Source organism: Gallus gallus, chromosome 3 (genome assembly GCF_016699485.2).
Source record: "Gallus gallus isolate bGalGal1 chromosome 3, bGalGal1.mat.broiler.GRCg7b, whole genome shotgun sequence".
Lineage (NCBI taxonomy): Eukaryota > Metazoa > Chordata > Aves > Galliformes > Phasianidae > Gallus > Gallus gallus.
The window spans coordinates 50206538-50231077 of NC_052534.1; the positions used below are offsets into that span (position 1 = coordinate 50206538).

The following is a 24540-nucleotide window of genomic DNA, read 5'->3' on the forward strand; positions in this document are numbered from 1 at the left end:
CTGAAAAAAGATCATTTCTGCTAAATTACTGCCAAAAGTACCACACTGTGTGTTAACCATTAAGATCTCATTCCTGATCTATGTCTATGTTACCAAAAGTAGCCCTTTTACTTAGCACTCCAAACATAATTAGTCTTGTCCCTGAGTCAGGCTTCCTTAATTTGTCCTGGTGACCCAAATTAAATCAGTTATGGCCCTAACTCTTTGGGCTTCCTGCATTTTGCTCTTTTCTAACTCTCTGCTATATTTTCCTTCCTCTCTCTACTTTACAAGGATCCTATTAGTAAGAATAGGTTTATTTGGGTGATCTGTCCTTGTCTTTCTCTCACTCTCTCATGCTGCCACGAAACCCAGATATCCTTGCCTCACATTTGCTTGTACTGAGAATGGCAGCCTGCCTTTTGCCTTACCTGCTTTAATGATTTTCCTAGAAATTCATTAAGAGGTGTTTAAATTGTGATTGAAACTAGGAGAGAGAGAGAAGTGTTTTGGATGCCCTTGATGCTCAAGCTTGCAGTGCAGACAAGCAGCAATAATTGTGAGGGTCACATAGGGTGTGATTTCGTGTATGCTTGTTTGTTTTGGCATCGCTCCCATCAGGCAGTATCCCTTATCTCTTTGTGGACTCTTTTTTTGCTGTTGTTAGCCTTTGTTGTACATTCCCACTCTCACTGATGTCTGCTGCATGTGCTTTTCCCCGTTTGCTTTAGAACAGATTTCAAAAGGGCTGTATTGTCTGTACTGGATGAACCTAAGTCCTTGAGCTGTCTTTGGGCAGTCCTCTCACATGGGTCAGAGATTTGCCTCACAAAAAGCAGAATGAAGATCGTAACATCTAGTCTGCAGGCTGTAAATTAACTTCATAGACCAGGTTATACTGAGCTTTGAAGTTGTTGCTTTTTTTATTTGTGAGCTTCCCCCAGCTAGCCCTCAAGAATATAAATCTTTCGGAAGAATTATCATAGTTTAAAAGGCTTAGACAAATAGCAGCTGGTATTGGTTCGTGGTCTCCAATTGTTTCCAGACATCCCTGGTTTTGATAAGACTACAAGACAATCTCAGAAATTCCCTGCCTACAGCTTTTGCTAATGCCATTAAATGTAACATCATGATTACCGATGCTTTTGGAGCTGATTAGCTAGCATCCTGAATGACTGATAAACACTTTAATTTAATTATTTCTTCAGAACATCCTTGTGTTGTACCTCACTCCCCCTTCTTAGATTATTTTAAAATACAACTCAGTTGAAATGAGTAATGAGGATTCTGAAGAAAGCCTCAGAAGCACAAGGCCTTGTTCAGCTTGTGTTCAATGGGAACAGGATGCTCCAGTCCAGCAGCACCCAGAACAAGCCTTGCTCTATTCTTGAGGTGTTGGCTCTGTACTCATGGAGATATCATTCTAGAGGGAAATAATTCACTTAAATTGTAGGTTTTGGCTTTGTGAAAAGCTGGCAACCGTGTTCTCTTTCTAATTAGATGTTGACATGGAGGAAGAGCTGATCACAAAGGCTCTTTCTGGTATCATCCCATGTGTAAGATACAGGTATGCAGTAAAATATTGGAGGAAGAGTATCTGAGAGGAGGAAAGAATGCAAAATAAAGGACAGTGATAAAACAAAAATCCAAGAAAAAAAGATTGCTCTTTATGGGACACAAATGATGCACATTTTGAATGTGTAGCATGAGATTGGAGGAGGTGTCTTCATTATATATGAGGGCTACACTGAAGTTAATGCCTCCTATTTTATTCTGTCAGCCTATGACATCAGAGGCAGATGTTGGTGGTATGGCAGTAGAGACTGAACCATCCTGCCAATATTCCATTACGTTTTGATGCTGTGCAGTAAAAGGGAGAATCTGACAAAGTGGTATCTGACATGGGAAGTGTGGATGAAGAAAAGGTATGTCACTGAATTCTTCCATGTAGGAAACATTGCACTCATTGACATTCATCAATGATTGCTGAACGCTGATGGAGATGTGAGCACAGTGAGGTGGTGGGTGGTGTGTTTCAGCAGTGGTGACAGTGATGTAGAAGACAAGCTACATTTTGAATGTCCATGCAGATTTTCATGAGTATGGAATCCAGGATCTTTGTCATCACCGGTGAAAATGTACATCTAATGGTGGTGACTATGTTGAAAAATATTGTTTTGTAGCTGTTCTATCCAATAGTGTTATTGTGCTCTTTGTATCAGTTGTAGTTTCCATGGAAATAAACAGGAAGCATAACTTTATGAGTGGTCTACGTATATATCTCAGTCCATTTTCTCTGGACTATTATGAGTTTGTCCTGTTATTGCCTTCCCTTTCCTTCCTCTACCCTCAACGCCTAATGTTTCCACAACTATAGCTGTAGCTGGTGCCACAGTTTTTGAGTGCGTGTGTAAGAAAGCCAGAATAGGTAATGTCAGTTGTAGTGCTTTTGTGATACTTGGCAACATTATAAGAAAACTGAGCTGATTTTGCTTCTAGAGGAACCTATCAGTCATACAGCTCATCTGATATTTTTATGGTATTTATCAGCTTGTTTTCTAAGTCATAAAACTGCTTGTTCCAACATTGATTAATTTAAATTTAAGGTGATAATTTTCTTTACGCTCAGGGACAGGCAAGGCACGTCAGGGAAATGTATGAAGGCAATACATATGTTATAGAAAGTGTGATAAACTTTCTCAACAACCCTAAACCACCTGTTTAACAACAAGCTTACAGTGATCTGAACTGACATTTGAAGAAAAGCATTGTTGGGGATTTTAACAACCTTCGGTTGATGTCCATGAAGTTATTGTACATTAACCTAATGTAGACATCTTTTCTGTCTTCTCATGTGTGAATGTGTCTACTATATTAAAAACAGCTGCATTCTTATTTGTACTATTTATCCATATAAATGTATATTATATACCGTGGGGCAGATTTGAGATGCATCTACCGATGTGTAAACAGAGAAAATTAAAAGCAAAATCTGACTTCAGTGTAGTATTTAGGTATCTGTGTTTGTGTAGAAGAGTGTGCATCTATGCAAAATACTTCCGTCATATGAGTCTTCAGGACTTTACTCGTCTAGTATATATTTGAGTCTTTTCACTTTCCTAATTTTATATTAAAATTAGATTTAGTTATCTGATACATCTGCATCTATCTGTGTTAAATACGTTTAAAAATTTTACAAGGGTATGTATATATTCTTACATGTGGTCCAGTAATTTGTATGGAGTTTATATAACTTATTTTTGCGTTATCACTGAGCATAGGCATGTCTTAAAGTGCTAGTCAAACAAAGAACTGTACATGCTTCCATTGCCAGTATTATCTCCTGTGTACAGATAGAGAGGCTATAGGAAGATAGTAAAGCACGAGCAGAAACTTTCAGTGCAGCTACTTCACTTAGTGTAGTGAATTAGTGTAGCTATGCAGTCTTGCTCTCAGCCAGGCAGCTATACAATCTAAACTCATAAAATGAAGGAAACAAAACTAATCTCCAAAAAGAAAAAAGGAGAAAAGGAAAAAAAAAAAAAGCCTACATGAACCACAAGGTTATGTTTTTATGTAACTACTTTTGTGGCTATCAAACTACCCAAAGTTCATGGTATGTTCATCTTGTCAGTATGCATTTAAGACCACCAGCTTTGTTTTATTTCAAGTCATCTTTTGGGTTGATGTAACACAATATGACTGTATGTGTTTTGGCAGGGAATAACTAATCTAATCCATATAGCACCAGATGCAAGTAATTTACTGTGGGTTTGTGGAAGAGCTCAAATTTTCAGAGCAGCCCATAAAGACATTTTTTCCCCTTTTAATTGTCCATTTTTATATCTAAACAGATCCAGCAATGGGAACAGAACCTGGAAAAATTTAACATGGACCTTTTCCGAATGCGATGTTACCTAGCCAGTTTGCAAGGTGGGGAGCTTCCGAACCCAAAGAGCCTTTTGGCTGCTGCCAGTCGTCCTTCAAAATTGGCACTGGGAAGGCTCGGCATTTTCTCAGTGTCATCCTTCCATGCACTGGTAAGTACAAATGTACTTTTCATGGGTGTGTCACACAAAGCCATCATTATTACTGTATTTACATGTGGAATTGTGCTAGGATAAATAATGGTTGCACCCCCATGCATTGTTCAGATGGCTTTGTTCCCTTGCTTCTGCCTCTTCCTTGGCTGCAACAAATGTTCTTTTGAAGAGACAGACTTTGAACCCATGAGGATATATGGCCATGACTTTTTCTTGGTCTCTGAGGACTCTGGAATTGGCTACTTTTGACCCATATCTAAAGAAATTTAACTAGATGTAAATGTAAACAAGTAATAGTGTTGAAATTCTGTCGCAGCAGTTTTGACCCTTTGAGTTTGGAGTTTAAACTGTATAGGACATAAACCACTTGTTTTTACTTTTAACAAGTGATTCTGGTCCCTCTAGGTTGAACTAATCTTTTGTGGAGCTCCCAGAAGATCCCCAAATTTTGTCATATTTTAGAAATAGTACCCTCCTGAAGAGAAAATATTTTTAGAATCAACAGAAATTGGTAGCAATCCAAATTTGCAAGTGACTTTTAAAAACGATGGCTTGTTTGCAAAGAAGAATGAGGAAGCTCCTCTGCTTAAGCTGTTGTCACCTTGTTGGCTTCAAGTAAACTATGACAATAGCAGGCATGCTTCTTCTTTTTAACTTGTACTGGACTGTGAAGCTGGTCTCTGCAGCAATAAATAGAACATGTTTTTTGCATGAGAAGTCAGACTGAATAGTAGCCTTGAAAGACCAACAGGGAATGTTTCTCTCAGCCACTATTTTTATTTGTGTATTTTGTGTCGTTGCTTGTCAAAAACATGATAGTATAGCACTTTTATCTCCTATGTTTGCCAACTTTAAGTCTTTCTTCCTCTAGCAATTTTATATCTGGATAATAGATTATTATTCTTTTTCAGTCTTTTCATTAACTATTTCTGTTGTACAGAGCAACATTTTCCAGTTTCTTCCCTCCTATGACCTTCTAATTTTGCCGTATGAAAAAAATTATGCTGTCACGCCATTTGGATACCGAAAGAAGCATCACGGCATATTGCATTGAGATAAACTGAGGAAACTTTCTTTTGTTGTCTCAGGTTGAAATAACTGTCAGTATTTTGCTCTTATGAAAGTGCTATAAAGAAGTCCTGTCTGTGTTTAAATAGATCTGCTCCAGGGATGAAGCTGCTCTCAGGAAGCGTACCCTGTCTCTGTCTCAAAGAGTCCGAAATAAGAAGGGTTTGTTTTCTTCACTAAAAGGACTGGACACACTGGCAAGAAAAGGAAAAGAGAAGCGACCTTCCATAACGCAGGTAAATCTTATTTGCTGAGGATTTAGGATACTGGAAGCAGAGAAGGGCTTGTTTCTACTGGGGCTTATCCTGCCTAATGCAGTTGGTGCATGGGGAAGGAGACATCTGTCCATCAGACTTGCCTTTACAATTTCAGTAGACATTATAGACTTGTAATGAGAGCATCACTTGTGAAGAGGCATTGGTATATATCTGATTTTGGATTCCTTTGTGTTAAATAAGGCTGATGAATGAGAGATTTTGACCCTGTGGATTAGTTTATCTGCAGTATGACACCATCTCTTTTGAATTTGGAAGAAAACTCATCTTCTGGCCATCTTCAAATTGTTTTGAAGTAGGATTTATTTGGAGAAAACTTATATGCAAGTCTTTAATCCAGTGTTGTGCTGACACGTATCCGAGACTCTGAAGTACTATTGCAATTTAATACAGAATAACATTGGTGAATCTTCACGGAAAAAAAGGAGAGACTGATCCAAAGATAGCGGCCTTTGGCATTGCCTCTCACAGGAGGTATACAAAGCAAACCTATCCATATTTGCATTGCTGTAGTCCCAGAGCTGATGAAACAGATTTAATACTGCAAAATAACACATCAGGATTTTCTGGTCTGGTTATTTGTATTTTTAATAGGTAAATATTTATCTGTGTGTTGCATTGGGATGAAGCTTCTTTGGAAGACTGTTAGGCTTTTTTGCATATCAGTTGAGATGTGTTACATGGTGACACTGAATAAGAATAAAAAATAAGAATAAAAATAAAAAAAATACACTGAATGAGAATAAAAGCTCAAATCTGTCTTTTGAAAGAGGGAACTGGCTGAGAGATTTTCTCCAGGTGGTCCTTTTCATATATTTTTCAGTGTTCTCTGTGACAGGTGAGGCTGGTCTGTGAGTTCTACATCTCTGTTCCTTTATTAATGACAGGCCTGAGGGAAGGGTTGCTGTGCCCATTAGCTTCATTTCCAGCTGGGCTGATACCTCTCACTGCCTTAACTGCACGATACATCCTCCTGTACGGTTTATAGCCTGTGAAGGGGATTCTGTGGAGCACAGGGACAGGGAATCTCATTTCCACAACAAGGCAATGAGGCTCCTGCTGCCCTCCTAGCTCTTTCCTGAACACAGAGGACAGAGTACTGGGCACAGACAGAGGTGTCCCCAACGCGTCCTCACCATCTTTGTTCCAAAACTTGCAACCAGCTGGCCCTAAAAAGTGTTCATTTTCATCCAAGAACTCAGATTCTTGTATTTATTTGATTTTTTTATTAAGCAACTTACAGTAAAATTAAGGAAATGTAAATCCTGACTGTTGCATATTTAATAACACTGCACTATGACTCATACCCATAAAAGTGAAGAATTTTTAAAAGCATGAATTAAAAACTGACCCTTGAACCTGGAAAGTGGCTGAAAAGGGAGCCATGTCATTGCTCAGATTAGTGTATATGCACATAATTGTAAATCAGAATAGGCCTGGGGCTGCCTTTCTTGTCAGCTTTTCAACCCGCTGGGAAACTGGGTTGAGCAGGAAAGTCAGGGTTGGTTCTCTCCTAATTGTGCTCCGACATCTGTTTCAAAAAATGCGTTAAAAGTTTCTTGCACTCATGGATTTAATTAAAATTCATTTGACTAGAGCTAGTATGGCTTTATCTATAGTACTCTAGCTTCAAAATTAGATAGTATGTTCTTGTACATTGTTGTATCAGAGAAGTTTTAAATTTTATCTTATTTTTATGTTGTTAATAATAATTCAAAAAATAGGGTGCAGAGTTTCTATTCCAGGAGGCTTTCGTAAACATTAGTGAAGTGACTCAGTCTTTTAGAAACCAGTTAATAAAACTGAACTGTAGCAGATGGGGGACGTCTAGGCTCACATTATCCTCAGTTTCTTAAATGCTTATCTGCTTTTCTTCAGTCTAAGTGATAAACTATTTTGAGAAATCATAAACAATAAAATGCTTTGACTACATCTGCGGGTAAGACAAGAAAGAGGAAGTTCAAAAGTAGTGCCTGTTATAAACATTGTCAGAAACTGCATTTCATGTGAAATTTTAGAAAAGAGTTTGTCATTGTCTTGGATTATCCAAAAGGTTTCTCCAAGGACAAAAGGAAAAAAAAAAAAAAAAAAAAGGTCAGATGTAAGTCAGATGATATCGTACTGATTTGTTGACTCCAGAAGGAGACTAAAAGTGCAATTTATGTTTGTACTTGAGGACAGTAATGTCAGTACCTGCAAATGTCAAGATCTTATGTGAACTGTGTAGTTCTATCCTTATGTTTATACAACTCTTATCACCAAAATATCTGATTGTATCCTTAGCTGTTGATTTTTTGTTTGTGTGAATAGTCCTAACATCTTTCTGAGATACTATTAACTACTACTTCCTAGCCTCTCTGTAGAAACTACTACTTTCTACACATATGGGAAATGTAGGTTGCAGTTTCTGCTTTCATCAGTTCCAAAGTAGGGCAATAGTCAGCTGTTTTCATTCCTTGCTAGTGCTGGTGGGGGCCAGGTATGCTGTTCTAGCTAACGCTGTATTGCTGTCAATAGTGTCAGGCTTACTGTTCAGGTAGATGAGCCAAAAAACTATAGGGGATGAAATTTTCCAAAACTGCAATATTAATTTGAAATTGCTCCTTTAAATCATTATGAGATTTGTAGCTGTACCTTGTGATAGAGCAAATGGTGAAACTGTAACTTGGAGAAGAGTACGTGATTTGATGGTCATTGACTTTCAAGTTCTTGCTAAATAGCAGGTAGAAGAAAACAAGGATGTGGATGCTTTTGTACATGTTTTAATATAAGTGTACATGTATTCTGAAGGAGAAAACTGACTTAAATTTTCTCTATGGAGGGAAAAATCTTATTTCCTTAATACTACCGCCCATCAAAACAAAACAATCAAAAGTGCAAAGCAATCCCTGGTTTGGGAATTAGATATATTCATCTAGTTTTTGTTTCTTTGGTTGTTCAAAGAATTTGCCTAATAAATATAAGCAATTAATTTTTTAATTTGTTTAGCCTATTTATTTATCTGTATTATTAATAGATTTTTGACTCCACTGGAGGACATGGATTTGCCGGTGTCCAGAATTCAGCCAACTCTGCTGAGGTAAGAGAAGCCTGTCTCTATTCTGCTCCATCTTATTTTTAAATTCTCAAATATATTTCCTGAATATATAAGTGTGTTATGAGGCTGGTTCAGAAACCCCACCAAGATTCATAGAAGTACAGTCAGTGTTAGATGGCAGAATTATAGTTCTGCTCACTTTCAGTTTTTCAACATGCATGGAAAACATACTTAACAAGTAATGATAATAATAAAAAACCCTAGAAACTTCTTTACAGCACTAGTCCTTACTGGTACACTGTCTGTAAAGTAGTATCTAAGAAACAGATTTTGAACTGAGTTTGTTTGAAAGTTTTGCCTTTGTGTTGTGGCCAATGCTAAGCTTTATTTTTCCCCTTTGTCTAGTTCAACAGAACCTGTTTGTTTTGAGTGTTAAGGCAAATGAAATTTAATTTAAGTCCTGTGGGCAGAGAAGTGAGTTAATGTACATGGCGCAGGACATTGGTCACAATCCCTTTTGGTTCCTGCAGCCTCCCTGGGGATAGCATCACCATCCGCTGGCTGGAAGCAGAGTAGGACACTCTCAAGTCCATAACCATACACACGTAGGCGCACTTCATGCTGTCTAACTACCGTCAAGCTTATACAGACAGATACTTCTTCCCTTGGTAGGCTTGCACAGATAAGCACCAGGTAGAGGATTAAATGTTGGGCGCAGAGTTTTTGGACTTTCTTTTGTGTATGGAATTGCAATATGTGCCAGATGAAAAAAGGGATTGGTCTTCCCACCTACTTTCTACCTCCATTCTTCTTTTGTTCCTGAAACAGATACATTTTTTAATGTAGTTTAAGACTTAGGGAAAGATTTTAAAAGAAAGAAAGAAAGCGTGTCACAGTGCTACTCCTTTTCAGCTGAATAAGTGTACCAGGTCTTAGACAAAAAGTCAAAATCTGCTTTTAGAATAAAATCTTGCTTTTGAAAATGATTAACTATAGTGAAAAGTTATAGTGGATTTCATGGCAAAGTTTTGGACAAAGTTCAAAATCTTTCATACATTTTCCTATTCTTGGATTTTTGCGGTATCATTATGTGTTACGTGGTTTCTTTTCTTATCAAAGGTATTCATGTGATGGCTAGGTAATAAAGAGATGTGTAATTATGCATAAGCTATATTGCTGAGAGGTATCTCTAACTGACAGCAACTGATCTTGTAATGCTGTTTATTTGCCTCTTGAAAGTATCTTCACTTTTTGTGTATCTTTTGAAGCAATGTACTGAAACAACTGAATTCCCTTTGTTACTTGACCTCTTCCCTGTTATTTCCTGGAGTGGGAAAATATTTACACTAAATCACCCCTCTCTTTTCCAAATATATTATCATTATGTGAGATTTCTGGGGGACATGATCTCCTGTAGAGAAAACTCACAAATTCCTCCAAAATGTACCACTGACGGTGGTGTAAGGTTGCCCCAGCTTCACACGTCAGAAATAGCAAAAAAATTCAAGTCCTCTTCGATCTTGGGGAGATTTGGTCCCTCCTAAAACTGGTATGAGGCAAAATCTCTTGGGTGCAACTCATGAAGTTTATTCCCAAAGGGATGAGTTGCTAGTATCTCATTTCTGCCACTGACCCCATTGAGACTGGGAGATCAAGAGCATCGCCTGATGCAGCCAAGTCTGCTGTGGGTTTTGTGTCCCCTGGCATCTCTTACTCTTCTTGAACCGCTCTGAGGAGATACAGACCGGTCTTGGAGGTGGCACAAGACGGGAAGAATGACATCCACTTCCCTTGGTGCTGAGTCTGGAAAGGGTCAAAGTCTTCCTCTGCTCTGTGTGGGCAGGAGCAGCTAGCATATGGTCAATCTTGCTGCAGGTTTTGGACAGGACATTCACAGAGTTACATGAGGCTGTTTCAGGACTCGAAAAGTACTCCAACTTAGGTGTTGAAGTGGAGCTCTGAATCTCAGCTTTATTTCTAGAAAAACATTGCCATCTGAACTGTATCTCAAAAGCCTTTTTTTAATGGGAGTTAAATACAGTGTGGGCATTTTTAAGATCCTGACATTTTCATGAATCACACGACAACTCAGAAATGATTCATCATAGCTCTGAAAACCGTTACTTTGGCATTAGCCCATTTTCACTGGCTAATTTCAATAAAAAACAAAACAGGATAAAAACTTTTATAGAATGCTACCCGAGGAATGCAGTAAATTACAAACAGCAAACTCTGCCTGGAAAGCTATATTTTCCCTGAAAGGGATGATAAAAATGGAGACAAATAGAGGGGGAAATTATGAAGTAACCTATTGATCCTGCAGCAACCCAATGGCAGAACGTGTGACAGTCTGCAAATTCTGGCATATTTTTCTGGAAAATCGGATGGGTTGTTTTAACTTTATGTGGCAATGAATGAATGAACTATTGTAGTATTAGTCACTGCGGGCATAACAAGAAAAAAATTCCTTCATGTCAGATTTTCTGAGATGGAAAATGTGAATGAAGCAACAGTATATTGACTGCAGTTAAGGAACATGTTTTTGTTTAATACCAGAGATGAGTTTGTCTTCTGGCTTATGTATGAGCACCAATGTACATGGCAAGGAAGGGAAGCATCCTATATTGGAAGGAGAACTTTGTCTTGTCATAAATATTTCCCAAAGAAGGTGGCCTTGCTTAAATCTATTTCTCACTACCTTCATCCTCTATTTTTGTTTTGATTGATTTTTTTTTTGTATTTTCTTCTTTCAATCTGTTGCAAAAGCCAGATTTATTCTTGTTGAACAGATACAAAGAGCTATTATTGCAGGATAGTAAACGGTTTTGGTAATTACAAATCGCTGAATTGATGGGAGCGTCTAACTAAGTCAGTGCAGCTCAAAGGAAGCTGCTGGAGAATTCAGTCTTACCATTTCCATCTCGACTCTTGTAGTATGCTTGCCTTGCCCTTTCTCATTCCTGCTATATATGCTGTGGAAGATCATCATTTACTCCCAGGCACTTGATTGACTTGTTTCTGAGAGGATCACAGATCCACTGGAAGTATCTTTTTCAACTACAGCAGTTTTACAAGCAGTCTGGAGCTGCAGCCACTGAAGTAAGACTCCACCTGGTGTAGATTTTGTCGCTCCATTAATTGCAATGGCATAACAGAGCTGCTGTTATGTATAATAGCTGTTCTATTTTAGTAGGATTTCTATGGACCTATGCTAATCAATATTTCATTTTCAACTAGTTATAAAGGACAGTTGAGCAATCAGTATAAGATTCTGGAATGCTCTTGCTGCATTAAAATAATTCTGCCAAAACCAGCACTATGCTTGCATAAAATTATTATTGTGGTTCATCTGCAACCTGAATTTCTGCACTGTTTAATAATTACACGAATAGGACTGTTTATTACATCTTTTTTACAGCCACAGTTCTTATTTAGAAAAACAAAATAATATTGGTCTCTGTTGATGTTGATAGTTTGTTGTCAATAGTTTGTTTGATGCCTGCAGCAAGGGAAGCAGTCCCTGTGCACTGATTTTACTGCAGCTTTTAATTGCAGTAGACCAATGGGCTTGTGTCACTGCAGAGTCAGGAGGAAGAATTGCATAATCAAGAAGCTTTTTGTAGGTGGCAAAAAACACCCCAACCCAAACCAACAGGGACTAAAAACAAACTAACAAAGAAAAAGCAATCAGAAGTTAGGCACTCTAAGACAGCTCAGACTATCTTAAAATCTCTCTTCAGTCACAGTTCTGCTGCTTTCCCAGGTTACTGTCACTTTCCCTTGACTGTAAGTAGGAATCCAGGGAGCACCTCTCTCTGTAAACAAAATGCTTTGATGAGGGCAGTGAAGTGATGTGCTGAATAGGCAGACCCAAATAGAGAAGTGAAACTTCAGGTTTAGAAGTGCTCACAGTGTTTTTCTTCTCCTTGTGTGGCTTCCTTTGAAATGTCTAGCCTGAAGTGCATTGCGGAACAAAGTGTGAAAATGAAGGGTGAGAAAATGACAGGGATTTTAGTTAGGGTGGATGTTGTATTGGATCAAGCTTGAGTGGGTTTGGAATGAGCGTGAATATGAACAAGATTGATAAACAAGCAAATACTCTGCTACCTATGAATTAATGTGATTTCAAGCAGAAAATAGAGCAGCGCTTTATTCCTGCTTCAGTCCTTTAATATGTTATGGCAAGCCTTGCTCTACAGTGCTCTCTGCTGGAAGTATCCTATACTATCATTTTTTTTTCTGTCAAAATTACTGTAATTATGTTTTTTTCAGATTTGTTAATTAGGTAAAACTGTAGTAGTCAACTCTTCTTAAGAAATGTTTCCCACTGTGGTATATCAGGTAGTTACATATTTTCAGTTAGGGTTAAATCAACAAATAAAATGAGAAAAAGGCATAAAAGCCCATAATGGGAATTCAGTGGAAGTACATTCCATTATCAAGAAAATCAACTCATTGGCAGCGAATGCGAATCAGTAACAGAACTTTGTCCCTTATTTGCCATGGGAGCATACATAGCACAGTGTCTAAAGATATGGTGGTACATATGCACTGCAAACTGCCAATGTAAGTGTACATTTTTTAGTATTAATTTTGCAACATTCACATATGATTTGCATTTTTCTCTGGCTTCCAGCAGCAAGTTGATGAATTTTTGAATGTCTACTGCTCAGTACCGGACAGCATCCAGAAGGAGAATGCTTGGGAAACACAAACGTATGTTCACTTCTGTGACGGTCAAGGAGTAGCTTTAACTCTGAAACCAGACCACAGGGTGGAAGATGTTCTGTCTCTGGCATGCAAGGTATTCATTTTTGATACACTTCAGAAGGAACACAATGTTTTTGAGGACCTCCCTGTTTTTGCACCAAGACACATTTTGAGTGGTTGCAGTGTTTACTTTAGTAGCAGTATTTGTGTGTTGTAACCAAAGTAGCAGGGCTGTGGAATACTTTTCAAGAAGCATTGATCAAGACAGAGAACACTGAGTCCTTAAAGAGATATGACAATTTGCCAGGTAATCAGCCTCTGAGAGATCTCCCCATGTGTCCACTTCACGTTGTCATTGCAGCAAACTGAGTTGTTCTGCACAAATTAGTCACAGAGGAGTAATGAGGGCCAGTTTACTTAACAAATGGGGATAAGACATTTAAGACTATGACAAATGCTCATCTGATATGTTTGTTTCTTAAAGGGCTCTATTTTGCTTTTAACTAGGTATTAGTCCTACCTGAAAATTTCCAAGAGTGCATTCTGTTCTGACAGTCAATGTCAGAAATCTGAGAGACTGCAGTATGTCTTGTGACAGAAAATTGAATCACAGATGGAAGATAGAGTAGAAATACTGATTTTACCTTCTGACAAAAGATTGCCACCTCTGGAATATCACAACTTACCTAGCTCCTCTGTCTCCATTTGTGTCCATAGTTGAATTTAGCTCTGACTTCATGATTCAAATCAAATTATGCAAACAAGCTCTTTGAAAGAGAGAACTTTTTACACTCAAATCATGTTTTCCTGTTTTCTAACAAGTGGTAAATATATTTTATTTAATTCACAAGTAAAGAGTTAAAATGGGGGGGGGGAAGCTGGGAGTTCTACTCAGTACAAAATCTGTCTGTAGTTTTTGGCATAGATTAATGTGAAATCTCAGGTAAGCTCATTCAAGTGGTTGGAAGTTGGGGCTTTTAATAAAGTAAAGACCCCACTTTAGTGACTCTTACCACATGATAATTTTGTAAACCAAATATATAAGGGAAGAAATTATGAAATCATACAAGTTCCTAAAAATCTAGGATGGACGATATGTTTTAAATCAAAATAAGTACACTCGCACACTCTTTTAGACAAGTTAGAGTGTGTCTACAAGGCATCACTAAGGAGAAATAATCTTCTCATTGCTTTTGCTGGTGGATACTGAATCCTGGAGAAAGTTTATGGCCTAGTTTACTTCTCAGAAATACATTGTACGGCTCAGACTGAAGGAATTTTAGGAGATGTTATTTCACCAGCAGATGGCACAGTATAGCTGAAACATTTGGACGTTAAGATAACACATAAGAAATAGGTCTGAATGATGAAATAAGATTTGTAAATATGAAATTAAATTGAAAATGAAAATCCTTACCTCTCTTACTCCGTCATTCCAAAATATTTGTGATTCTAAAGCTGGCTTTTAATTTTTCAGTGTCTCTATCAGATGAAAATTTACTTTTAAATGATTTGATTTTTTTACTAAAACTCTTTCATGTTTTATTTTTTCTTCCTCTTCTGTGTGCAAAGCTTTTCATAAGCATTCTCTAATGATGACTACTTTTTGCTCATCTGTCCTGGTTCTTCTTATATTTTCATTCTTCTCTGGTGATTGTAAGGAATCTTTCTTCTTAACAGAACGGGTTTGAACGCTGTGTGTAAGGATACAATTGAAAGAGTTTTTTTCATCATTCATGTGTTATGGGTTTTATAATTTTCTCATTTCTGTTTTCCATTGGAGGCTTTTGAGTTGCAGAAACAGAAAAAAAAAAAAAAAACGTGCATTTGAATACAATTATTCAGGATATAGCACACATGTAACTTGTAAACTGTTATACGTAATAAAATGGTCAAGTAATTACTAGTTATTCAGTAGATTTAGTTTTCATAAGTTGCAGGGATGTGTAAATGAGGTTAAGTCATTCCTTCCGTTTTAGTCATTCCTCTCTTGCTTGCTTTATTAATATGTTAAAATGAAATGTTTTGCGCAGTGCTCTCAGCAGCATCCTTGTTTTCAGAGAAACTCCTATCAGGGGTTTGACATTTCAGGCTAATATTCTCTGGGAATATTCCTATCTCCCTTTGGCTTCCTGTTGATACAAGATTTTGGCTTTGACCTCACATGGTGAAAAAAAAATGGGTGAAACTCTCTGATCATAGATGAAACCCAGCAATAAAAATAGAATTTAATAAAGGCAAACCCTTAGGGAATCTGCTTCCCATCCAATCCCCTTTTCTAGCAGCCCGTATATTCATACACGTTTACTATATCAGAAGAAAAAGTATCTAAGTAGAACTGAGTCATTACGAGTAGTTACAAAAAAAGGTGGTTCTGAGTCTAAGTTCAAAAGTACAGAGAGCAGTTATGATTATCTTTGGAAACATATAGCAATGTTCAGTTAATTTAATAGCCAAGATACAGTACTTATGAAAGGAGTTGGGTAAATTTTAAGGGAAAATGGAAATTGTACTTCAACATTAGCTTTGAAGCAAGGCAGCTAGTTTTGTTTGTACTGCAGAAATAGTTAGAAAATGGCTTGTTTAAAATTACTTTTGCATGTCTTCTAGCAGATTGTGCATGTGCTTGTGTGTGTTGCTTCTCTGTCCTCTGGGATTCTGGAAATAAATAATAAATTCCAAACCCCATTCTCTTTTCCTTAGATGAAACAACTGGAGCCAAGGAACTACGGTCTACAACTCAGAAGATTGGTTGATGAAAATACTGAATACTGTGCTCCTGAACCATACGAATATATAGTAGACCAGGAAAGTGTGATTCTTTTTAGATATAGCTCAGTGACGTCTGTAGCTACAGTTGAATTATCACCTATGAATATGTGTGATTTAGATCTAAAATAAGGCCTTAAAGCTGTTCATGCGTTGCGTTCTGCCATCCTTGTTCACACAGTTCATGCCTGTGCAGACATTCAGATGGGTAGGCACTACAAACAATCTCTTTAAGAACTGTTTGAAAATTTAAGTGGGGATTTTGGTACAGACATAAAGTGTCAGTCTCAACTCCAGACTGGATTGTCTATATCTAGTTTACTCTGCATTTAGTCTGATTCCAGTGATGCTTGCAGTAAAACAGAGTAACACTCTGTGTAAATATACCAAAGTTTGGCTCTTTATTGATGCAAATGGTATTGCATTTCTTTCCTGTGCTGTACCTTTATGTTTTGATACTGACAATTTCATAATTTTATCACCTCTGTTGCCTCTTTTTCCAACAGGTGTATGATGAAATAGAAATCTGCCCATTAAATGTTTATCACATTCATCTTACAAAGACTGAAAATATAACAGATTTTGGTAAGTTTAACCAAAACAGCTCTCAGGAATTTTTCTTTTTATTATTCTCATTACCCGCTTTCTCTCTTCAGGAGCTTTCTGCCATTTTTAGAGCCATCTTTGTCAAAATCTGAGTCTGCAAAGGACCTGTGTCTTTATAATGAGGACTCAGATTGGTTGTTTTACACTGGCAAATGCATGTCCTATTTCTCTGTTTGAGAAAGACCCATTGTCTATTCTTCTGCAGATGATAAATTATTCAAGTGTGGAATTTTCAGAAGAAAAATGTCCTTTGCCAAAATTAATACTATCAATAATACTATCAACCAGACTGTAGTCAAGGTCTGCCTTTTTTTTTGGGGGGGGGGGGGGGGGGGTCAACACAGGTTGTCACAGTATCAACAGATCACCCTTTGGTACAAATTCTGACAACCTTTCATCTGCAGGAGGTGTTTATGCCCAAGAGTAAATATATATTTTGCAAAGATATCTTAGTAAAGTGGCTCTGCGCTGTTTTTTATCTACATGTTTGTTGGTACAAATTTTTTTTTTTTTTTCCCTCCTAGATTCACTCATAGGTCTGTATGGATTTAGATTTGCTGCTCTTATAGGTTGGGTTTCCAGTTTCTGGAATTGTTTAAAACAACTCTGTGTCTGATGGACACATTATGGAACTCATACTGTAACAAAGAGCTGTGTTATTGAAATGTCCTGTGGGGATAAGGTAGAACATATCTTTTTTTTCAGACTGTAATTTGTCTTTTTACTGCACAGCATGACATTTCCTGGAAGTTGAGAAGTCTTGTTAATTTTATCTTTCCTAAAAATGGCCGAGAAACAATGAGATAACTTTTCTATGATCTGTGGGTGCTTTCTCATGAGAATTATTAACTTGCTGATTGTGTTAATTCTACTAAATACACAAAGTGGAAGAGTTGTTTCAGAAAAAGTTTATTTGATTTAAACCTGTTTTACTTCAGGTTTTGCTGTCACAGCTCAAGTTGATGAAAATCAGCATCTCACACACATATTTGTAAGTGATGTTCTTCCTGATGGGCTTGCATACAGGGAAGGTATGTACCATACTGACATTTAACACTGCACTCCATTATCGTATCAGACTCAAAACATGAAGGAGATTTAGTACTGCTATCTGAAATGGCTCCTGGCTTTTACTCTTCTTAGTTTTCCTGGTGACCATGGAAAATATATGATTGCAGGAAAGATAACGTACCCAGAATAACTTAACTATCCTTCCAATATAATCAGGATAATTCACCCTTGGAAACAAATTTTGCATTCATTGATCCAACCAAGTGATTTTGCATGAAGGAACAGGCTGGAGGAAGGGATTTTCTCACAGTGGGGAACTCATGGGCTTGGTTAGTCTCCAAGACCTGAGACTTCCAGTGTTGCTAACAGTGAAAAGTAGCCTCTGTCATGATAGTAGTTTTCTGTACAAATTTCTCTGAGCTTCCTTCTCTACTGTGGTGCTCAGAAATCTTTGGTAGGATCGTATTAGTTCTGATACTTTGAATAACAGACTAGAAAACAGGAGACATAGAAAGTTTTAATAGCTACCTGAGAATAATGACCACTTAGTTGCTGCAAATCTTGAAAGACAGCAGTTGCTGCTGTTTAAATTTATACAAAAGCCTATAAAGACTCCATCTGCTGTTATTCCAGTTTTGCATGAAGGATTTGACCTGCGTGACTAGTTTCTTGTTCTTCCAGGCTGGAATAATGTACGTATTAGTGTGCTGTATGCTGATGGGCCATCTTTTGTAATGAATTCAGGATATCTGAGTCATGAGAAGTGCCTCTGTTCTGATCTTTTCAACTTTTTGAAGTGGACTCACCTTCCACTCTAAATCCTTTAGCATCTTTAGGAATAAGCAACTTGTATCAAAGTAGACATGAAATCAAACTGTATTTTTATGGCACATATTAAACTTCCATCAGTTCTAACAGACTTACGGAAAATAAAAATGAAAGGTGAAACAGTGTAAGGTTTGGTTTGTGACTTTTCTGTTTTATATTCCATCTTTTTTTTTTTTTTTTTTCTCTTTTTCCTTCCCTTTCACATGCTCCCAGGGCTACGAGTAGGCAATGAGATCCTGAGCATAAATGGAGAGTCTGTGTCTGATCTTGACCTCAGGCAGATGGAGCTATTGTTTTCAGAGAGAAGCGTAATGCTCACTTTGAGAATGAGCCACTGTGGGAATCAGCAACCCTTGTGTGCATCCTGGTCATCAGATGGTGACATTTCCAGGGTTCCAAAAAGTTTGTTGCCGCCTCCAAACCAGTCACAGCTCCTGGAAGAGTTTTTAGATAACTTCAGAAAAAACACAGAAAATGGTAAGAAGTTGACAGCAATTTGTTAAAAACTCATTTGTGTTCGTGTTTCTGCTCGTGCCTCATTAAGAAAACCAAATGCAAACCGTTGAAGTTTCATTTATGCTGCATATATGATCTGTTATTTAATTATTTTCTATAAAGTACTAAAGAATGAGATACAATCATTTCTGCAGGAAGGTTACATTGTTTTAATCTGTTTGGCCACACAATCCAGTATTAGTGGGCACAATTCTCTGTGATGCTGGTATCTCCAGTACATCCATTTCCCAGGCGTGAGTGGTCGAAGTGATCTGATGATTTTCAGAGGCAGATGTATTGCTGTGTTTAACGTGCTTTACAAATTCTGAAGTATTATATACATTAAGGATACCCTGAATGCAATAATCATTAACACCTCAGAAATGAGTCATCACTCCCACCCTAAGATACTACCCCTGGTGTATTCCAGTTGACTATAGCCAATTGCTGTGCAGACTAGAGCCTGTGAAAACAGTTTTCACAGAGGCTGTTTTGCTGCTATGCCTGCTTGGATTTCTTATTCAATACAATACTGCTGTTGTAAACACTGAGTGAAGTTCAGTTGTATCCTAATGGTGCTGTGTCAGGGACAGAACATAATTAGTTTCCGTATGAGAAGTACTAGATAGTGAAGGTGACAAAAGCCACTGTGGTAAGGACTGCCCCTTGATGATTCTATGGCTCTGCCAGCCCCAAGGAACGTGCTAGTACTCACTGCTGGGTTGCCTTTCTGCATGAAAATATTTGCCACATAGAGGGGCACAGTTACCCTTCCTCTCCCAGAGGATCCTACACAGGAGACCACTGCTAGAGGTCTGGATCAGATCTGAGTGTGAGCACATTCCTGGATTTGTGCTAGGCCACTTAGTTGTCTCTGACATGGGGTATCTGCACAGGGGAGCTCCCAGGAGTGCCGTTGAGAGGTTGTGTGACAGGCTGTGGGTAAAACTGGTCACCTCCAGGGGCCTTTATAGGTGTGTCTCTGAGCCAGAAGGGCCCTAGGGATTGACAGCATGCAAAACTCCATCAGTTTCCTTAGGCAAGCCTTAGCAACAAACAGACAAAGACCCACTGCCCTGGAATTGCTGTAAGCAGCTAACGGGAGAGAAACCTTTGCATCCTTTCCATTAATACTCACTGTTGCAACTTGCAGTCCTCTGTGTCACCGGGCTGGGGCAGACAGATGTGCACAGGGAGCGTGCTGTGTGGGAAACTCTTCTAGGGGGTTTTCCATGTCTCCGGTGAGACTTGCTTCTTGTATTGTTAGAATACATATAAAATGCCTGTCTGAAACTGAAAGTATTCAGGCATTTGCTCTCCATTTTTTTTATGTCTTGACTATTTTTCAAACAGTACATAAGCAAATTCAACTCCAGTTTCTTGAATGGAAAAGGTGCAGTTTTCTCACTGTGCCTCTGGGGGATGCTAGAAAAATTATACAGGAAAGTTAGCCAGAGTGCACTGTTGTGTAAGGGATAGCAAGGAGAAGTACAAAAAGGATCTCTGCTTTTTGTATATAATTATGGTGGCAAGTGTTTTCTGATTGGATTTTTTTTTCTCATAATTAAAAATGGGAGAGAAGAAAAGAATCACATAGGAGAAGTTGTCAGAATGAATTTAATTATAAAGCAATTTTATTAGGTCATCTTTTGAAATTAAAAGTAATCTGAATACAAGATTTGCGATACCGTAAGTAGCATCTCTCTCAGGGGGCCTTAGTTCAATTTAAAATGCCATTAAATTGACTGGTGGCATGAAAGTTAGTGTAATAAAACAAAAATTATGATAGAGCTAATTAATTACATAATTATACCATGGCTATCATTCAGTTTGTTGGCTTGATATCATAAGCCAGTGTTACCTGGAGTATTTGGTATGATAAATGTATGCGTCCATCCACTAGATTCATCATTCTTCAGGGATAGATTTGCAACCTGTGCAAATAGCCCATTATAATAGGAAATTACTGGAGTACGTATTATACACTAAGCACCAGTGTATAAAACGACACAGCATACTTGCTTTTCTGATTAAAAGCAGCAAAGGGAGGTTTATTTTATTCTGAAAGTGAACAAATAGTTCAAAATTAAGCTTTGTGAGAAGAACTTTCATGTTTATTGTATTACCAAGTATCAGAGCTTAGTGTCTGATCGTATGATGAGGCTCAAATGAAAACAGAAGAAAATGGCATTGCTTTGAATTAATAGATAATCTTAAAGGGTTTAACTGTTCTATGTTCTTTTTCCTTACTCGGGAATTGAGTAAGATTTTAGATAAGAAGAGGGGTTCTTAGTAATCTGAGCAGGAATTTGGAGGTCGAATTATCTTTTTTTTTTTTTTTTTTTAAATATTGTTCTATTTCCTTTGATAACGTTGAGTTAATCACTCTTAAGAACACAGTTTTGGAAATAATTTCTGATATTTGTTTGCTCATTTTGAGCCTGCTATCTAAGGCAGTGCCTTTGAAGTCTATCAGTATCAGTGGAGGAGCTCCTTTTCCAAAAATGAAGCACATGTTGTCCCAGGGTACATACCTGGAATTAAAAGCCTTAATCTTTCTACTGTCACCTTCCTGCTTTTAGAAGTTAACTATTTCTATTTATATGTCTAGAATATTGTGAGGATTAGTAAGCTAAAATTAATGAAGCACTTGGAAAATGGACATTTCCAGCACTCTGAGAGTCACTCAGGAATACCCTGCCTGCTGCTAGATGACAACAACCAGACAATAGCAAAAGAGATTTTACTTTAAATCTCTGCCTTCATGAAACTCAGGTGGAAATAGTTTGCCCACATTTATTTACAGTTTTGTAACTGCTCAGCATAACCCTGATTAATGCCTTTTCATACATACCCTGCTGCGCAGAGGTTACTCAACCATACCTCATGCCAAACTTTGGCAGATTTTACTGTACAGAAGGGAAGTGATTGACTTTCTCCAGTCACTGACTGTTCCACTCCTAAAAATCATTCCCAGGGAATTTTACTGTGGGAGTGATTCATTCCCTCCACAAGGGTGCCAAATCCTTGTGGCAGTATTTTGGAGCTGCCTGTGGTCATATCATTTGACCTTCCACATGGCAACGCTGTGTTGCTGCTTAGCCACTTGGCTGGCAATAAACTCCTTCTGGAAAAGCAATGAGCTGAAATACTTTTAAAAAATACAGTTATAAGTGTGGAAAAACAAACAACAGAGTAGCTAAACTTCCTTCAAGCTCCAGTGCTACGGAAATTAAACAAATGTTTGTATAGTAAGAAAAAATGAGAGAGAATTGGTGTAGAATTCTTATGACTGTAGAGGAAAAATTAACTCTTTTTAAAGATGGCGTGGATATATAAGGAATGAACAGCAGAGAAGGAGCAAGAATTGAAAACTGTATTTTCCAAGATGGCCCCGTGTGCATTGACAGTATATCTACAGAGTGCTGAAGCAGGAGGCAGAAGTTTTAGTAGGTGTGAAAACCCATCGAAGTGTGTGAGTTGCTGTCAGAGTTGGGCAATTTTATTTTATTTTCCCAGCAAGTGGGCTTTTGCCAAAAAAAAGCTGTCATTTCTGGATAGCTGACACTGTTGAAATCAATTCTAATTTGTAAATAGTTTTGATTTTATAAAAAGTAAAGAAGTACAAGGTGGGCAAAGTAGGGAGTGATGGCAGTTGGGATATGCTTTAACAAGTTTTCGTGAGGAAAAGCTTTTGTCTGGGATAATCAGAGAGGTAAATGGCAAAGAAACTGTTTAAGAAACAATGATAATTATTTTTTAAAAAACATAAGGCTGCAAAATGAAAGGCTTACTCCTCCTCCTTCACAGAACTGCCTTAGCCCATTTGTCCAGCCCCCAGCATTGGCCCTGCCCCTCTGCTGACAGTGGCACTTGTAGAAGCCCTTGATGAAGATAATTTAGGACAAACCTTTTTTTTTCTTTCTTCTTTTTTTTTTTTTTTTCTTTCCCCCTTGCAAACCCAATGAGTTGAACTGGTGGGCACAGAGGTCTGACCATGGTCAGAGCCAGGTAAGCAGCAGGACCTGCAGGTGGGAACAGGGAAGGAATGGGAGGCAGAGCTGCTTGCAAGGAGAGTTGCTTTTGGAGGTGGCAAGTTCTTTTTCAGCACTTCATCTATGAAACATCTACCAGTCATTTCTGCAAAATGTAACTGCTTCAAGAGGAGAACCAGTGGTTTAAACTCTTGCATGAGAAGTGTCTCTTCTGTTTTCCAAGAAATAATATGCTTCTGATTTTAACCTTTGCAAGCTTACTCAGAAGTGAAGTGCATCAGTTGACCTATTTCAACTGTGTTTCAAGGGATGGTTTCAGTGCCTCTGTAAAGCTAATTTGCAAGCCACAACTGCTCCAGAAAACTTTCCTCTATTCAGCGTCTTTCAGGTACTGTCAAGCCCAGAGAGGAGAAAAAGGAAGGGGATGGCTCTGTCTGTGCTTGTGTCACTGTCTGAGCCTTGCCATGCCATGCAGGAGCAGTTCCTGCATGTTCTTCCAGCCCTTTTGGAGTTGGAAGACCTGTTTGTCCCTTAAAAAAAGAAGGAAAGTCAGAAGGAAAGGGAAGTTAACTTTCTGCTTGCAATAGCAAGCAGTAGCTCCTTGTTCCTTGCACGTTGCTTGCCTATCATTTTCAGAGCATTGCATAAGCCTCTGTTAAGCTAAGATTCAAAGCATTTTGCAAACAAAAGTAAAACTACACCGGAAGACATTTTCAATACAACCTATTCATGTAGTTCTTTGCAAATTGCATTCTGTTTGTTTGCCTAAATTCTCTTAATCTTGCTGTGGGGTATGGTCATCTTGGTGCTGCAAAACTGCCCTTGTGAGAAATCAAAGACATTTATTTTTATTCTGTCACGGGAAGCTCTTTTGAACTCTGAGGAGGTGATTATTTCTTGGCTTCCTGAGGACTCTCACAGCCCCGCTAGGCGATCTGTGAGGTGTAGGTGTGCTAGTGTTGTAGGTCACTGAGTGTTGTTGGCTCTTTCCTGATGATTTCAATACCTGATATCTGATGGTTTACATGCTGCGAGCATGCTAGAAAAGCAGTGTCACAGCACAATCATGTTGTTGTCTGTGCAGTGTGACTGGTTATCAGTGTGAAGATCTATGACTTCGAGTTTCTATTTTCACTCAATACCCGATTTACTTCAGCAGGAAGCTATGCAAGTGCAAGAGGACATGCTGAGGCTGAGTGTCAAGGCGAGCTCAGAGATAAGGTGTCTGTTTGAAGTTGCCTTGGAAAACTGTTAAGTTGGCTTTCACTGCGACTGCTTTTGCAGCATTAATGCAAATATGCTGGAGCTGTGCTCTGGTCTATCACTGGCAAAAGAACATTTGCGGCTCTGAACATCACCTGGGACTATTAACAGTGTAGCAGTAAATTCAAAGAAACATTTATCTCCTCACAGGAGCACTTGTTGTCTACTGCATGTTGTGCAATACAGAATGTTTCCCAAGAAGGGTGGTTTAATGAGCTCTTACTAGCACTTGACAAACACTCCTGTTTGCTTCCTGCTAGATGCACATGCTGCAAATTAAAAGACTGTTTATGCTCTAAAATGAGACAGCCTTAAATGCTCTTCGTTGTGCTTTTCTACTGACAGAGCATTCTGTTCTGCTTTGCTAAATGCTGCTATGATTTAATCCCTATGAAGTCAGTGGCCCAAAGTTGTTTTTTCCTGGTGTAAACTCCATTAAATCCTGTGGAGCTGCACCTTCT

General features: G+C 38.2%; 1 protein-coding gene across 6 annotated transcripts in view; it reads left to right on the forward strand.

The window, feature by feature from the left end:
* The window catches only part of TIAM2 (T-cell lymphoma invasion and metastasis 2), a 168151-nt gene that overhangs the window by 101936 nt on the left and 41675 nt on the right, over nucleotides 1-24540 (forward strand). For 3 of the 6 annotated variants that reach the window (XM_046938839.1, XM_046938838.1, XM_015284073.4), the window contains 8 exons: nucleotides 3834-4019; nucleotides 5180-5326; nucleotides 8382-8444; nucleotides 13039-13206; nucleotides 15816-15920; nucleotides 16388-16466; nucleotides 17426-17518; nucleotides 18540-18803. In XM_046938839.1, coding sequence (XP_046794795.1) covers nucleotides 3834-4019; nucleotides 5180-5326; nucleotides 8382-8444; nucleotides 13039-13206; nucleotides 15816-15920; nucleotides 16388-16466; nucleotides 17426-17518; nucleotides 18540-18803 — 1105 coding nt within the window. Of the gene's footprint in view, nucleotides 1-3833; nucleotides 4020-5179; nucleotides 5327-8381; nucleotides 8445-13038; nucleotides 13207-15815; nucleotides 15927-16387; nucleotides 16467-17425; nucleotides 17519-18539; nucleotides 18804-22672; nucleotides 22833-24540 lie in introns of those variants that run through there. The other 3 variants (XM_025148727.3, NM_001267535.1, XM_046938841.1) reach the window with 3 other exon arrangements.